We start from the raw sequence: 14,245 nt of genomic DNA, 5'->3' as shown, positions 1-14,245 counted from the left end.
AGCTTTATGCTCTCCACAGTATCCAGGTCTCACAGGTTACCGTTCATACATATTGGGAAGGAGTTTCATCATGGCTCTCACAATCAGGCAGGCGATGTCTCTGGACACCATTTGGCTCCTGGAGGAGACACTACACTGAAGGATCATCTTGGATTCTGAGCTCTAGGCCAGTTGATCATAGACAGAGGCTACAATCTGTTTTGCCTCTGCTGGTTTCAAGTAGAAGTTTACCTCTGTTTCTCCACTAGCCACTGACATTCCAAGGTGGTTCTTCAGATCATCCAGAAAGGGCAAGTGCCTCAGGAAGAGTTTGGCATCCTCCTTTGGGGCACCACAGTATATTTGGTGCAGAAGTTTGGTCACAATAGTGTGCAGAGTGGCAGAACCAATCACAAGAAGTTCTTCATAGACAAGAGGGGGCTTACTGCCAAGGTGTGTCTCGGAGTTCTGTATATAGCAAAGGATTACACAGGAGGAGGGTCTAGTCTTGTGGCTACATGTGTTAAGCTATTTGACACTTAGAGAGATCAGCTTTCATGACAGTTCCGGTAACTTTGCTATCTCCAGTTCTCAAGGCTTTTCTCAGGGCAATGGGGCCACCAGCCACACTCAGCAGGTCATTAAGTATAGAGCTCACAATCCGGAATCCCACAGGCCTGGAGAAGAGGATCTGCAGCTGCTTTGTATCATTGAAAGCATCTGTGAAGTGCAGAGTATCCGCCTGGTCCTGCAGCACAGACATCACCACCCACATGATCAGGTTGACCAATGCAATGCTGGTGTATCCCTCTTCCTCAGAGGAGTCTGCAGGGTTGGCTCCAATGGTAAGAATCAGATTGGTGACAATTTCCACCACCACCCAAGATGCACTCCGTAGATGGGAGGCTGGGAGGTAGGTCAAGTGACTGACAATGTCCTCAATGGCCTTTTGGAGTAAGCTTCTGCTCATAAACCCAATTGATTTCCTTTGAGCCACAGCCTGATCTCCACTTGCAGGGTTTATGCTACAGCCAAACAGAAAATAAAGGCCACAAGTTCAGAGACTATAAAAACTACAGGAAACAATGGAACTGATAGCTAATGAACACCTGTATCAAGTGAAGTGACAGACTCACGGGTTAAGAGAGGAAAGGGAGGAGCACAGTGACTCTCCATGCCCATTCAGTCGCTGAGAGAATGGTCTGTCACCGTGGGATGCAGTGCAAACTACAGAAAATGTATCTTGTACCAGGTCCAACTCCCTCTTATGGAGTTTCAGGTGAGTGTTCACCTCCCACACATTAACAGTGTTCATTTCAACAACAAAAATAGTGACGAAAATATTAGTCCCAGAAAAAAATGATTTAATTTCAGTTGACTAAAACGAGATGAGACAAAATTCTCTGTGACTAGAATCTGACTAAGTGGACTGGACAAGAGTTTTTGGAGAGATTTAAAGCTTTTCAGTGATAAGCACGAATAATATTAGCAGAACCGATGCGCAGCGCAGTTCTGTTCAGCAGTGGGAAGGTTGCGTTCAGCAGTGGGAAGGTTGCGTTCAGCAGTGGGAAGGTTGCGTTCAGCAGTGGGAAGGTTGCGTTCAGCAGTGGGAAGGTTGCGTTCAGCAGTGGGAAGGTTGCGTTCAGCAGTGGGAAGGTTGCGTTCAGCAGTGGGAAGGTTGCGTTCAGCAGTGAGAAGGTTGCGTCCCACCTGGCAAACACAGCCTACATCAGCTGGTGAACTGCGGTGGAGCAAGCAATGAGTGTGGGCAGACCAGGCCCCCAGTGTCCGGTCTGGAGCGTGAAGTCAGGAGCTCTGCTGGTCTGCTAGCAGTGCCAAAAGCCCTGGTCTGCCTAGAAAGCCGATGTAAATTACGATCGACAGAATGTCCAAACAAAAAAAGGCTCCCAGGTTGACTCTCTCGGGCACGATGAAAACGACTACATCGACCATGATCCTTTGCTAGTTACGGCCACTTTCACCATGATCTTTAGCATTTTTTTTGGTGTCATTCAGCCCCACTCAGCCCGGACCTTATTCTATTTATTTTATTTTAGGTACTTTTTAAACTCAATTAACGTGTTGAATTTTTTATTTTCTTTATTTTTTATATTTATTTTAGTGTTACTGTATATTTTCTCTAAAGAAACATCAATGTAGTGATGTCCTATGTTGTTTAGTTTATGTATTGTAATGTCACGACTGTTGGAAAAAGAGGACCAAGGTGCAGCTTGGTGAGCGTACATGTTCCTTTATTAAACAAGACGCCGAACAAAACAATAAACATTACAAAAACAAACCGTGAAGCTCAAAGGCTATGTGCCTTAAACAAAGTTAACTTCCCACAAAGACAGGTGGGAAAAAAAGGCTACCTAAGTATGGTTCCCAATCAGAGCCAACGATAGACAGCTGTCCCTGATTGAGAACCATACCCGGCCAAAACATAGAAATAGAAAATCATAGAAACACAAAACATAGAATGCCCACCCCAACTCACGCCCTGACCAAACCAAAATAGAGACATAAAAAGGATCTCTAAGGTCAGGGCGTGACATGTAATTAGAAATGTAATAATAATTAAAAAATATTAAAAAATGCGCTTCAAATTCAATGCTTCCAGCTTTATGCGCCATCGGGAGTTTTACACAGGAATGCTTGGATGACGTCAGCGCTATCCTTATCTACTGGTTTTAATAGAGAGCAATAGTAATGCCGTCTTTTTGTAGGCACTAATTCCACCATGGTTCGTTGGACAAAGCCTACAGGAACATGAAAGGAGTTATTTTGGGATTTTTGGATAAATGCCGAAATAAGGTCTGTGGTAAACACAGGCATTGGAGATCTTATACGTTTGGTTCTATGAGATAAACTTCATCAGCTAACGTCACCTCTTGTGAATTTTGAAGCATTTATGTAATAAAAAAGCACATAAAGGCTTCATAATTCATAAAGGCCATGTTAACTGACTGATATTATCTCATAGAACAAAATGTATAAGATCTCCTAAGCCTGTGTTAACCTCACACCTTATTTTTTTAAGTTTATCCCCAAAAGTTTTTTCTCCATTAATTTCCCCCATAGGAATAGAGCGCCACAGTGGACACATCCTAATACCCATATAACCTAGCTGTCAAACAAGGAAATTGTTCTAAACGTTTTTTCACCATTAATTTTTCCCATAGGGGATTTTAGAACCACTTCAAACAAGGTCTGTGTTTCATGTAGGCTTTCACTGGTGTGACATTTTGATAACTGTGTAAATCTCTCACGGACAAGTTTACTTTTATCAATATATTCGTCTCTATTTACTCTCAGATTCGAAAATACTAATTAGCATCAAAGTAGAAAACACGCAAGACTACAAATCTCTGCAAGCTCCTGCACGTCATCTCTAGCGGACACCTTTGCTGTCAGCTAGCTAGCTACTTTGATCCAAAATGAACAATGAAAATAGAAACTCATATGTGCTGGTTTATTTATGCATTTGGTCTTCTGTCTTGTACAGAATATCATCCTAGTAACAGTCAGGTATTTACATTGTGCCATGAATATTATACTTTTGCAAAGTAGCTAGCTACCCACCTACATGATATTAGCAACATTCCCTTATTTTACCATATCCTCTTCTCCTTCAGCCAGCGGGTCTTTATTTAATCCCTTATAATTTCTGCCAACTATATGAACGAGGTGAAATCTACTTCCCTTCATGGTGTCAGAATCCACTGCTGTATTAAAGCTATTCAGAATTAACTTGTTGCCATGTTCTGTTGCAAATTCAAAGCCAGATTAACTCATTGCAGAATGTATCCATTATCATGAATAAGCATATTTATTTGATAAGAATGCATCTAGTCACCCATCAATCACGTCAAACACCTGAACTCCAACAATGACATTGTAATAAATAAACAAAAATACTAAACAATGCATACATATGCCTTTCATACATAACATATAAACATCTGACTTGAAGTAAAGATTAAATTATTTATTAATCAATGCTACAAACCTGGGACATCGAAGATCACCATATGAACTTTTATTACTATCAGAGAGCACACATATTCTTCTTATTTTCCATTTTAGGAATTAAACCAGCACAAATAACACAACATGTAAAACAGCATATTGTGATTTTTGGTGGGCGAGTTACAAATGGAGAAACAACTGGATATGTAAGGTAGGTTTAATATAAAATACTAGGTCAACTCCAGCAGAATAAGAAACACTCAATAGACTCAAAACAAGGAAGCCATGGCTGAACGCAGCTATATCAACACCCTTCTTGTCAATGTAACAGGCCCATATTGCTGATGTCAGTTGTGAGCAGAACATTTACCACTGCATTCAGTTTGAACCACAAAATAAGCAGGACAGTATTACACTGGTGAAAAAAAAGTAACAAAAACAGTACACCACAACACTTTGTAACTTAGTCTAGACGTTATCAAATCAGGAGAAGAACCAATGTAGGAAGCAGCATAGAGAAAATGGGTGAAGTTAGGGTGGGTTTATAGAGATAAGATGGAGAGTTCCAAAATGTCTGATGTTGAGGGTCCATGGGGCATAAAAGGCACTGTGGAATAAGGGGTAGCTAGAGGGATGCTTGTCTGTGGAATAAACAAAATGGGGGCTGGTGTGCCTCTGCAGCCCTTTTAGGTCGTTGTCCCAAATATCCAGTCATACACAGGGTCTCTGTGTGTCCCTCATGCAGTCTTAGTTGCAGCATTCAAATCGTGGTCATCGTGTGTCTGAATCACAACATTAAAGACAATGAGTGATCACAGCATTTCCAGAAATTAAGCCATACCAAATACAACTTAAGCATTGAGGACAGCCTTTTGTTGACAACATGACGGTTTACACTATGTCTACTGTGTGTGAATGATAGAAGAATCTTACCCAAGCTGTAGGTCCATTTCAGTGAATGTGGTCACTTAGGCCTGCACATCAACCAGTATTGGGACAATTGGAGACTTGGGATTCTTGCTCTCAAAGTTCTGCTTGAATTGATTCTGGTCTGCGTCTATAAAGGTCAAGTACAAAATGGAGGAAGTTAATCTGTGGATTAGATTGAATTCAAATTTGACACCAGAGGAGGCTGGTGGGAGGAGCTATAGGAGGATGGGCTCATTGTAATGGCTGGAAAAGAATGTTGGAACAGAGTCAAACATGTGGTTTCCATATGTTTAATGTGTTTGATACCGTTCCATTCCCACCAGCCTTCACTGTTTGAAACAAATAATAAACTTGGCACACACAGTACCAACCAATACTACTCACCTGACAGACAAGGCAGGTGTGGACCAGTGCTGCCTTCGATGCAGTCTTCTGGTCCACAGCTGCTACCTAAGCAGCCACTGCCTTGGCATCAGTCAACTAGTTCAACTTCAAATTGAGAGTGGAGCATGTGTTATACAGTTAAAGTCGAAAGTTTACATACACTTACGTTGGAGTCATTAAAACTCGTTTTTCAACCACTCCACAAATGTCTTGTTAACAAAATATAGTTTTGGCAAGTCGGTTAGGACATCTACTTTGTGCATGACAAGTCATTTTTCCAACAATTGTTTACAGACAGATTTCACTTATATTTCACTGTATCACAATTCCAGTGGGTCAGAAGTTTAAATACACTAAGTTGACTGTGCCTTTAAACCGCTTGGATAATTCCAGAAAATGATGTCATGGCTTTAGAAGCTTCTGATAGGCTAATTGACATAATTTGAGTCAATTGAAGATGTACCTGTGGATGTATTTCAAGACCTATCTTCAAACTCAGTGCCTCTTTGCTTAACATCATGATAAAATCAAAATAAATCAGCCCAAAAATTGTAGAACTCCACAAGTCTGGTTCATCCTTGGGAGCAATTTCCAAACGCCTGAAGGTACCACGTTCATCTGTACAAACAATAGTATGCAAGTATAAACACCATGCGGCCATGCAGCCGTCATACCGCTCAGGAAGGAGACGTGTTCTGTCTCCTAGAGATGAACGTACTTTGGTGCGAAAGTGCAAATCAATCCCAGAACAACAGCAAAGGACCTTGTGAAGATGCTGGAGGAAACAGGTACAGAAGTATCTATATCCAAAGTAAAACGAGTCCTATATCAACATAACCTGAAAGGCCGCTCAGCAAGGAAGAAGCTACTGCTCCAAAACCGCCATAAAAAACCCAGACTACGGTTTGCAACTGCACATGGTGACAAAGATCGTACTTTTTGGAGGAATGTCCTCTGGTCTGATGAAACAAAAATAGAACTGTTTGGCCATAATGACCATCGTCATGTTTGGAGGAAAAAGGGGGATGCTTGCAAGCCGAAGAACACCATCCCAACCGTGAAGCACGGGGGTGGCAGCATCATGTTGTGAGGGTGCTTTGCTGCAGGAGGGACTGGTGCACTTCACAAAATAGATGGCATCATGAGGAGGGACAATTGTGTGGATATATTAAGGCAACATCTCAAGACATCAGTCAGGAAGATAAAGCTTGGTCGCAAATGGGTCTTCCAAATGGACAATGACCCCAAGCATCCAAAGTTGTGGCAAAATGTTTTAAGGACAACAAAGTCAAGGTATTGGAGTGGCCATCACAAAGCCCTGACCTAAATCCTATAGAAAATTTGTGGGCAGAACTGAAAAAGCTGCGCGCAAGGAGGTCGAAAAAACCTGACTCAGTTACACCAGCTCTGTCAGGAGGAATGGGCCAAAATTCACCCAACTTATTGTGGGAAGCTTGTGGAAGGCTACCCAAAACGTTTGACCCAAGTTAAACAATTTGAAGGCAATACTACCAAATACTAATTGAGTGTATGTAAACCTCTGACCCACTGGGACCCACTGTGATCCTAACTGACCTAAGACAGGGAATTTCTACTAGGTTTAAATGTCAGGAATTGTGAAAAACTGAGTTTAAATGTATTTAGCTAAGGTGTATGTAAACTTCCGACTTCAACTGTATATCAATACCATCTAAATGAATCCCACCGATTGTACCCATAGTACAGAATAATGACTTAAAGGGGTGGCCATCTCCAGATTTGAATTGTAGGGGTGTGTATAAGCTTTTGTTCCAGACCAGCTCATACCTGAATACAAATCATAGCCTATCACCGTGATTCAGTATGTTGATTATTTAAGTCAGGTGTTAGAGCTGGGATGGGACAAAACCCTTTACACACTTTTGCTCTTCAGAACCTGCAATGATTGAGCTAATCTTACCCCACACATCTATGCTTGATTCAGATTTTGTCCGGACCGGCCTTGATTTCAATGTCCACAGTCGTCCGGTCTGGACGGGCCTATATTTGGCCCAAACATAGACGTCTACAGTTGGTTCAGATTTGGTCCGGACCGGCCTTGATTTGGCGCAAACATAGACGTCTACAATTGGTTCAGAATTGGTCCGGTCAAAATCTGAGCCAATCATAGACATCTATGTTTCCCAAGTTTGGACAGAACAGTACAGCACAATGCAGGACAGTAGAGCACAGCAGAGTACAGTAGGCCTACAATACAGTACATAGTATAGTACAGTAGAGTACAATACAATACAGTAGAATATAGTAAATAAAGTAAATAATAGTAAAGTATAGTGTAATCTATTGTATCCTATTAAACTCTACTGTACTGTGCTATACTCTAATGAATTAAACCATACTGTACTGTACACTACTGTAATAAATTATTCTGTACTATACTGAACTCTACTGTAGTCTACTCTACTGAATAAAACTCTACAATCCTGTACCATACCTTACTGGACTGTGCTCTACTTTAGTGAACTGTGCCATACTGTACTGTGATGTTCAAACTTGTGAAACATAGCCTAGACATCTATGACTAGTTCACTGTAGGGATGGTGCCAGGTTTCCTCCAGATGTAACGCTTGGCATTCAGGCCAAAAAGTTCAATCTTGGTTTCATCAGACCAGAGAATCTTGTTTTTCATGGTCCAAGAGTCCTTTCGGTGCCTTTTGGCAAACTACAAGCAGGCTGTCATGTGCCTTTTACTGAGGAGAGGCTTCCGTCTGGCCACTCTACCATAAAGGCTTGATAGGTGGAGTGCTGCAGAGATGGTTGTCCTTCTGTGATGTTCTCCCATCTCCACAGAGGAACTCTGGAGTTCTGTCAGAGTGACCATTGGGTTCTTGGTCACCTCCCTGAGCAAGGCCCTTCTCTCCTGATTGCTCAGTTTGGCCGGGCAGCCAGCGCTAGGAAGAGACTTGGTGTTTCCAAACTTCTTCCATTTAAGAATGATGGAGGCCACTGTGTTCTTGGGGACCTTCAATGTTGCAGACATTTTGTGGAACCCTTCCCCAGACCTGTGCCTCGACACAATCCTGTCTCAGAGCTTAACAGACAATTCTTTCGACCTCATGGCTTGTTTTTTGCTCTGACATGCACGGTCAACAGTGGGACCTTATATAGACAGGTGTGTGCCTTTCCAAATCATGTCCAATCAATTTAATTTACCACAGGTGGACTCCAATCAAGTTGTAGACACATCAAGGATAATCAATGGAAACAGGATGCACCTGAGCTCAATTTCGAATCTCATAACAAAGGATCTGAATTCGTATGTAAATAAGGTATTTGTTTTTTTATTTTGAATAAAATTGCAAAAATGTCTACAAACCTGTTTTCATTATGGGGTATTGTGTGTAGATTAATGAGGGGGGAAATCAATTTAAGAATAAGGCTGTAAAGTAACAAAATGTGGAAAAAGTCAGGGGTCTGAAAACTTTCCGAATGCAGTGTATGTGCAGTTGAAATGTGTCCATAGAATTTACTGCTGCTAATGTTGTATTTTCAACATGTGGAACATACATATTTTTTTACATCTGGAAAATACCAAAAATACGTATTTTCACTTTTGTTTCAGCACTTAAAATGCACTGGATTTCACCATCCCCAAAACACTTATTTAACGTCTAGAAAATACATATTTCCGACAACCGGAAAATACGTATTTTCACCTTTCACTCAGCACCTAGAATGCACCTGACTTCAACTGAAAATACGTCATTTTGCTTACTGGGGGTCTTGTCCCGCGCACTCACACCCTGTAGAAGAGGCTACTCGTCTCACTCGCAGAACCGGAGGAGCTGGTGGCTATATTATTCTGCAGTAGCTGTCTCCGGAGAGCGAATGAAGGAAGAGGATTGGAACAAACAGGCAGCAGACATAGTAGCTAAAACTGCTGTGGACTCTTTCTCACCAAAAGAGGAACCAGACGGCAGGCACGCACGGACGCACAGGTCTATCCTAACCGGACGAACCGACTAGTAAATGGACATAATGTTTAATCTATCCACCGGCAGCAGAACGTGCATATACAGCATCACCTTTCTGTCCGCGGTCGTGATTTCCTCCTGCCACGCGCTCCGCCGCTGTGGGGACGTCCAGTGCGTTGAGGGCCAGCAGTGCTGCCCCCCTACTGTTACCGGCAACGGTAGCGCGAGTTCCATGGTGCGCTGCTGCAAGCTCCCGCTGCATATATTCTTCGACAACGTGGGCTGGGTGACGCGCAAGCTATCCGGCATCCTGATCCTGCTGCTCCTCTTCGCAATGGGCTACTTCATCCAGCGCATCATCTGCCCGCGGCCGCGCCGACACCCCCACCCCGAACACCCCGAGGAGCCCTCTCTCTTCCACGGACACGTCACCGCGTCCCAGGACTCCCTACTGGACCGGTACCCCGAATACAGTTTTGGGGACTTCACCTCGCCAGTGCTGCTACCCGCATATGACGAGGTGAAGTACCTGCCGACCTACGAAGAGACCATGCAGGAGGTGCACAGAGACCAGTCGGATGATAATTTCCTGGTCCATTCGGAGGAGCCTGCTGCGGACGGAGGGACGCGGGGAGGACCGATACCCAGAGAAGAGGGACAGGACACTTCAGGACACAACACACGCGCGTCACGGAATTCTGTCTGACTAAATGTGATGGACTATCCAATTTAAGAATTGTTATTTTATTATGAACTAAAGGAGAGACTTACAGGCTATAACTTAAGTGCAATTACAATCTGTTGCAATGAATGTTGAAAATAATATGAACTGGCAATTTGGTCAATGACGTGAGTTTTATATGATTGGGCGGATGATTCCCCTTTTGTATGCAAATTAAGACTTGGTATGAGAAAAGGAGACAATAAAAGAGATATGGCTGCTATAATTGGCGCTCTTTTGTGTATTGACAGGCAGCTAATTTGGCGCCGGTACAATCACATTAAGTTTTGCTTAACGGTTCAATTTCCAAAGGCACCGTGAGACAGTTGGCTTTCTCCATATTTTTCTTTTATGAGATGAACAGGCAGAGAATGAGTTTTTGAGTCTGCTGGGCCTGAAAGACGTCTATTCATTCTTATATCTATATCCTAGAAATCATGTCATATAATAGTATTTGTCGTTTTTCACACATGTACAACTGTGTATTAATATGCATGCGAGAATTGGAAATGTTTTTTCTTTTCTTCATTTCACAACTCTCCCCGAGACACCCCACTCAGAGATTCACAGGCTGGGTCTATGAGAATAAACTAGTGCTGTGCAGTTTTCAGTAGCCTAGCGGGGATTCAAAAGTAATAGAATAGTCACACCATGAAATGAATACAAATACTCTCTCCAACACATCTACATAAGCTATGGCTGACATTTTGTTACATCAGAAAGTTATTTTATCCAATGTGTCAGAGAGCTCAGCTCACACATACTGCGGCATGAACACTATCCTCCCTCCTCAATGAGAGATGATGATGATCCTAAATACTGATCCAAGGTCTAGTTACCATGTGAGTAAGCAAACCACCATCTTTGATGTAGTGACCATAGTTGAATGACAAAACATTCACCATCATCAGCATTAGAGCACTTGAATACAGACATGCCTTGCATGGAAATAGGCAGGAAGATGACTGATAGACAATACAGACAGTCATAAAGACAGAAGTATAGAATAGACAGCAGTAAATAAAGAGCTAAGCTGGCAGACATAAAGCTGGAGCTGCAGACTGAGATAGCCGGAATACAGGAGAGATCAGTGAACAGAGATTACACCCTTGTCTGTTTATTGATTGATCTGTCATACTTACCTGTGTCTGTCTGTCTGTTGCTGGCAGACAGCAGACCAGTTAGCAGGCAGGTACATTTCAATATCTTAATGCTCAATTCTAAATCGATCTGTAGCCCAGGAACCAGAAATAATATACAGTTGAAGTCGGAAGTTTACATACACTTAGGTTGGAGTCATTGAAACTCCTTTTTCAACCACTCCACAAATTTCTTGTTAACAAACTATTGTTTTGGTAAGTCGGTTAGGACATCTACTTTGTGCATGACAAGTCATTTTCCCAACAATTGTTTACAGACAGATTTCACGTATAATTCACTGTATCCCAATTCCAGTGGGTCAGAAGTTTACATACATTAAGTTGACTGTGCCTTTAAACAGTTTGGAAAATTCCAGAAAATGATGTCATGGCTTTAGAAGCTTTTGATAGGCTAATTGACATAATTTGAGTCAATTGGAGGTGGACCTGTGGATGTATTTCAAGGCCAACCTTCAAACTCAGTGCCTCTTTGCTTGACATCATGGGAAAATCTAAAGAAATCAACCAAGACCTCAGAAAATTTTTTGCAGACCTCCACAAGTCTGGTTCATCCTTGGGAGCAATTTCCAAACGCCTGAAGGTAACACGTTCATCTGTACAAACAATAGTAAGCAAGTATAAACACCATGGGACCACGTAGCCGTCATACCACTCAGGAAGGAGACGTGTTCTCCTCCTAGAGATTAACGTACTTTGGTGCGAAAAGTGCAAATCAATCCCAGAACAACAGCAAAGGACCTTGTGAAGATGTTGGAGGAAATAGGTACAAAAGTATCTATATCCAAAGTAAAATGAGTCCTATATCAACATAACCTGAAAGGCCACTCGGCAAGGAAGAAGCCACTGCTCCAAAACCGCCATAAAAAACCCGGACTACGGTTTGCAACTCCACATGGGGACAAAGATCGTACTTTTTGGAGAAATGTCCTCTGGTCTGATGAAACAAATATAGAACTGTTTGTCCATAATGACCATCGTTATGTTTGGAGGAAAAAGGGGATGCTTGCAAGCCAAAGAACACCATCCCAACCGTGAAGCACGGGGTTGGCAGCATCATGTTGTGGGGGTGCTTTGCTGCAGGAGGGGCTGGTGCACTTCACAAAATAGATGGCATCATGAGGCGGGACAATTGTGTATATATTGAAGCAACATCTCAAGACATCAGTCAGGAAGTTAAAGCTTAAAGCTTGGTCGCAAATGGGTCTTCCAAATGAACAATGACCCCAAGCATACTTCCAAAGTTGTGGCAAAATGGCTTAAGGACAACAAAGTAAAGGTATTGGAGTGGCCATCACAAAGCCCTGACCTCAACCCTATAGAAAATTTGTGGGCAAAACTGAAAAAGCATGTGCGCAAGGAGGCTGAAAAAACCTGACTCAGTTACACCAGCTCTGTCAGGAGGAATGGGCCAAAATTCACCCAACTTATTGTGGGAAGCTTGTGGAAGGCTACCCAAAACGTTTGACCCAAGTTAAACAATTTAAAGGTAATGCTACCAAATACTGATTGAGTGCATGTAAACTTCTGACCAACTGAGAATGTGATGAAATAAATAAAAGCTGAAATAAATCATTTTCTCTACTATTATTCTGACATTTCACATTCTTAAAAAAAAGTGGTGATCCTAACTGACCTAAGACAGGGAATTTTTGCTAGGGTTAAATGTCAAGAATTGTGAAAAACTGAGTTTACACGTATTTGGCTAAGGTGTATGTAAACTTCCGACTTCAACTGTAGCTATGTCCAGCTAAGCTTATGATAGACTAGGTGGCATTTTTGGCCATACTTTTTAAACCGTACCTAACCACTCTTCTCAGATCTACACAGAAAATGACACAGGGAGTAGGGTTCTATTTGGAATTGGGCAATAGATTTCTACATTTACAAACTACTCCTCTGTGCACAGCCTAGGGTACAGCCACATCCTCTCCACAGTAGGCTGGGCGAGAAAAGTCATCATTAATCTTTCTGTGGAACAGTGGACCGTTGAGATGCACCAACTCTCCAAGAACTGGTTTATCTGAAGTGCATAAGAGTGGATAAGCAATGAGAAACTAAAGGATACTCATTAGGAGTTTGAGTTACAGGAGTGATGTCAGATAAATACTGTGTGCTTTAGCCAGGCTTCCTAGTCTCAATGATACCATCATCTTCAATAGGGATTCTGACCATGGCCGTTATGGATCACGATAATGGGAAAGCTAGTCTGTCTGACTGGAGGGTAATCCTATACCGTCCAGCCAGGGCCGGCCTGTTGTGATGGACACTGATGGATTTCCTCCACAGAGGAAATTGGTGGATAAGAGGAGTTTACACAAAAAAGCATTCAATCCACTGATGGATGAATGGAGGGAATGAGACAAGATGCAAACACATTACACATCACAGTACATTTTAGTGACAGAATACAGAAATGGTATTACTGTAATTTGTGATTTAACAGTAGAGATCACATTTTTGCATCTTTGGCTCTGAGGCTCTCTCACTCTCTCTCTCTCTGCAGTGGAGACAGCCTCTACAAGTTCTCTGCACTCAGGCTGTGAGTTCAGGGGGCTAGGGCACGCTCCAATCCTCTAGAATCCACAGCATGAATGTTTAATCAGATGGAGTAAATCTCTGCTATTCTGCACATTGAGGAGTCCCTCGAAGTAGATCTGAATACAATAATGAGACAGACTGCTGACATGACTTGCAGCCACCAGCATACCACCCTTCATCCCACTGCTGGCTTGCATCTGAAGCTAAGCAGGGTTGGTCCCTGGATGGGAGATCAGATGCTGCTAGAGGTGGTGTTGGAGGGCCAGTAGGAGGCACCCTTTCCTCTGGTCTAAAAAATAATAACCCAAAGCCCCAGGGCAATGATTGCCCTGTGTAGGGTGCTGTCTTACGGATGAGATGTTAAACAGGTGTTCTGACTCTCTGTGGTACCTAAAGATCCCATGGCACTTATCGTAGGAGTGTTAACCCAGGTGTCCTGGCTAAATTCCCAAGCTGGCCTCCATACCATCACAGTCAGCTAATCATCCCCAGCTTACAACTGACTCACTCATCCCTCTCCCCTGTAACTATTCCCCAGGTCGTTGCTGTCAACGAGAATGTGTTCTCAGTCAACTTACCTGGGAAAATAATGTTAAAATATTTTTGTAAAT

At 42.5% G+C, this 14,245-nt stretch overlaps 1 protein-coding gene and 1 pseudogene across 1 annotated transcript; one reads left to right on the top strand and one right to left on the bottom strand.

The window, feature by feature from the left end:
* Window positions 1-3,432: 3,432 nt before the first annotated feature.
* The window catches only part of LOC129831594 (intraflagellar transport protein 80 homolog), an 81,656-nt pseudogene continuing 70,843 nt past the window's right edge, over window positions 3,433-14,245 (bottom strand).
* Window positions 8,969-13,180, top strand: LOC129832150 (uncharacterized membrane protein C3orf80 homolog). Its single transcript, XM_055895950.1, has one exon. It carries the CDS (start codon window positions 9,271-9,273, stop codon window positions 9,919-9,921), a length of 651 nt encoding a protein of 216 aa, XP_055751925.1. The 5' UTR covers window positions 8,969-9,270; the 3' UTR covers window positions 9,922-13,180.

Source organism: Salvelinus fontinalis, chromosome 33 (assembly GCF_029448725.1).
Source record: "Salvelinus fontinalis isolate EN_2023a chromosome 33, ASM2944872v1, whole genome shotgun sequence".
Lineage (NCBI taxonomy): Eukaryota > Metazoa > Chordata > Actinopteri > Salmoniformes > Salmonidae > Salvelinus > Salvelinus fontinalis.
This window is presented reverse-complemented; position numbering and strand designations above follow the sequence as displayed.

What these genes read in the sequence shown, in the direction of transcription:
- LOC129832150 (XM_055895950.1), top strand. Translation starts at nt 9,271, where the DNA reads ATGGACATAATGTTTAATCTATCCACCGGCAGCAGAACGTGCATATAC.